The 3,623-nt window shown below is 29.0% G+C and overlaps 1 protein-coding gene across 1 annotated transcript; it reads left to right on the plus strand.

Moving 5' to 3' along the window:
• The first annotated feature begins 2,685 nt into the window (after positions 1 to 2,685).
• On the plus strand, positions 2,686 to 3,414 carry LOC131007610 (uncharacterized). The gene has a single exon (XM_057934523.1). The coding sequence runs from the start codon at positions 2,686 to 2,688 to the stop codon at positions 3,412 to 3,414; it is 729 nt and encodes a 242-aa protein (XP_057790506.1).
• Positions 3,415 to 3,623: the final 209 nt, after the last annotated feature.

Below are 3,623 nucleotides of genomic sequence, written 5' to 3' on the forward strand. Positions count from 1 at the left end.
GTAGGGATTGTCTTGATTCTCTTATCTAATCTCTGTCTCAACCTCATGGTTCGGATCTAGTTGATTTACATGGATATCAGCTGCTTGTCCATCACTGTGATTCTGAAGTGGCGCTGGAATTAGGGTTGATTCTTGAAGCGACATTTGAAAATAAAGACCTGCAAAAGAAACATAAAATATGCTAACTAGTAAACCATATTGGATTGGTCTGAAAATTTACAGAAACCTTCGTAAGGCACTCTAGTTCTCTCTCAGCGAACGGCGGCGGTGATGGTTTGAAATCCTTGATAAGCTGAAAGATCGTGGGTATGGTGAACGGCGGCAAGAAGGGTTTAAAAATATGGAATGATGGAAAACGGAAAGACGCAGGATTTGAAAATATGGAATGATGGAAAACGGAAAGACGCGTGAATCGTAATTACTGATTGTGAATTTGTGAGTTACGTGCTGAATAATAATTTCCATGTCTTTGTTTTTGCTTTTTATTTTTAATTTGTAATTTTATTTTTAATACATGTTCTGATATTTATATTTGAGTTTGTTAACATAATAACATATACGTGTGTGCTTATCCAAAAAAAAAAAACATATACGTGTGTATATATATATATATATTGTGTATATATATATATATATATATATATATATATAAACTATTGATCAAAATAAGGATAGACTATATAGAGTATATTTATACGTTTGTTAACATAAATTATTAAAATATAGACTATATTACATGCATTAATATACAATATAGTCTATATTAAAATATAGACTATATTGCATGCATTATAAATAATACAATGATAGAATGATATAATATATTTATATTAATTTATTACTGTATATTATCTACTAGATATATATTATTTTATATATTATATAGTATTATAATATGATGATAAAGTATACATGTTACTTATATAATTTCAATATGTAATGATATATATAGAGAGATATAGACTATAACACATAAATTATAGTAGATAATTTGATTATATAGTATATATATGTTGTAGTGTATTATATAATAATTTTTGATGTATTAGAATTTAAACAATATGTATAAAATAAAAAAGAATAATGATAATATCGACTAGATATTGTAAGCGACGCTCATTCAAATTATACAACATAACATGTATGATATATATAGATATAGATATAGATATAGACTATAACACATAAATTATAGTAGATGATTTGATTATATAGTATATATATTGTATTGTATAATGTCAATGTATGAAATTATTAAATGATATAAAAATGAACAAAGTAACAATGTTCGATTGTTCATTTTATTCGTTTATTTCGAGTTAAAATAAAAATGAACAAATTGAGTTTTGATTTCTTCAATTTGATAAATTTAGTGATTTCAATAATAATTTTTTATGTATTAAAAATTTAAAAATATGTATTAAATAAAAAAGAATAATGATAATATCGACTAAATGTAAGCGACGCTCATTCAAAGTATACAATATAACATGCATGATATATATAGATATGGACTATAACACATAAATTATAGTGCATGATTTGATTATATAGTATATATATTATATTATATAATATCAATGTATGATATTATTAAACGATATAACAATGAACAAAGTAACAAAGCTCGATTGTTCTTTTAATTCGTTTATTTGGAGTTAAGGTAAAAATGAACAAATTGATTTTTGATTTTTGCAATTTGATAAATTAGTAATTTCAATAATGATTTTTGATGTATTAGAATTAAAAAATATATGTATAAAATAAAAAAGAATAATTATAATATCGACTAAATGTAAGCGGTGCGCATTCAAAGTATACGGCATAACATTTATCCTTATACACACATGACACATACATCTATAATATATTTGAAATCAATTGTGTGACTATAATAAAATTGAAGGTTTATTAGTAAATTATGTTTTTCTTTTTATTTCTTTTTATAAAAGTTATATTTAATTAAAGATGTTTCAATGCATTGTCACGGAGCATGGTTGCAAATGCTAGCTACATATTATAAATATAGACATAGACATTGAGTATATTAATATATATATATATATATATATATATATATATATATATCTTACGTAATATACATAAAGTCAATTTTTTTTTGTAATATATAAGAATTTATTAAGTTTAAATTTTACAACAATTGCTATATGTAGCTCAATGGCAATGGAAGTTGGAAGTTTATTTAGTGCTATATTATATGCCTTGAAGTCAAGGGTTCGAACCTTGTCTCATACAAAAAATTTTATTTGTCTTTCTTGAAGCATAAGCTCGATTATGGGCTCGATTGTAGGCTCGCGAACATAGCTCGATTATGGGCTCGCGAACACAGCTCGATTGTGGGCTCGCGAACATGTTCGGATTCGTTTATAATCGAACATGTTCGCGAGCCTAACGAGCCGAGCACTATAAAGCTCGGGCTCGGCTCGATAAAATTATCGAGCTCGATTTTAGGCTCGAGCTCGGCTCGTTTATTATCGAACCGAGCTTCGAACGAGCTTTTTTCGAGCCGAGCTCCGAATAGCTCTGTTCGTTTACAGCCCTAGATGCAATAGAATTCAAAAATAAGTGAATGTTCATTATATATGAATATGGAGGAACTGGTAAAATATTCATATGAAAGACATTATCGACAGCTCTGCATTCAAAAGGTGAATTGTATTAAATATGGCTTCAAGTGGCATCACATCTCTTTTGTTACCGGGTGAAAGAATTGCCCAGCCTAGATTTAAGATTCTTATAAATCCAAATGAAGATTCCGCCTGTTACATCAAGCAAGGAACTCCACTCGCCGAACTTATTGTAAGATCTAAACTTATTATTTGGGATGAAACTCATATGTTGCACAAGTTTTGCTTTGAAGCTTTAGATAAGAGCATGCGTGACATAATGCGTTTTTCAAATCCATTGAGTTTTGAATTGCCTTTTGGGGGTAAGAGTATTGTATTTGGTGGAGATTTTCATCAAATATTACCCGTTATTCCTAAAGGCGGCATACAAGATGTTGTGAATGCCACTATTAATTCCTCGTATTTATGGCGTAATTGCACAGTGCTACAATTGACCAAGATTCAAAATAGATCTTCCAATACAGAGTCTGATGAGTTGAAGGATTTTTCAGAGTGGATTGCAAGTATTGGAGATGGAGCAAATTACGGTGATAACGATGATTATGCATCTATCGATCTCCCTGATGATATATTGATTAAATCATCTGAAGATCCAATAAGAGACATCGTTTCAAGCACTTATCCGTTCGATGCCAACAACATCCATGATCATTCATTCTTATTTCAAAGAACGAGCAATACTTGCTCCTACTTTAGATGTAGTAGAACTCATAAATTAATACATGGTGTCTCTAAACTCTTCAGGGGAGAGAAATATCTCATTTAGATAGCTAGCACATGAAATCAGACTACAGCAGTGACCTATTTCAAGATATCCACACTCCTGAGTTCTTAAATACATTAAATTGTTCTAACATTCCAAATCATGAATTAGTTTTGAAGGTTGACACTCTTGTTATGTTGATGAGAAACATACACAATTCCAATGAACTGTGCAATGGCATCAGACTTGGTACACAAATTTTGGAAGGAAAA

This window comes from Salvia miltiorrhiza, chromosome 1, assembly GCF_028751815.1.
Source record: "Salvia miltiorrhiza cultivar Shanhuang (shh) chromosome 1, IMPLAD_Smil_shh, whole genome shotgun sequence".
Taxonomy (NCBI): domain Eukaryota; kingdom Viridiplantae; phylum Streptophyta; class Magnoliopsida; order Lamiales; family Lamiaceae; genus Salvia; species Salvia miltiorrhiza.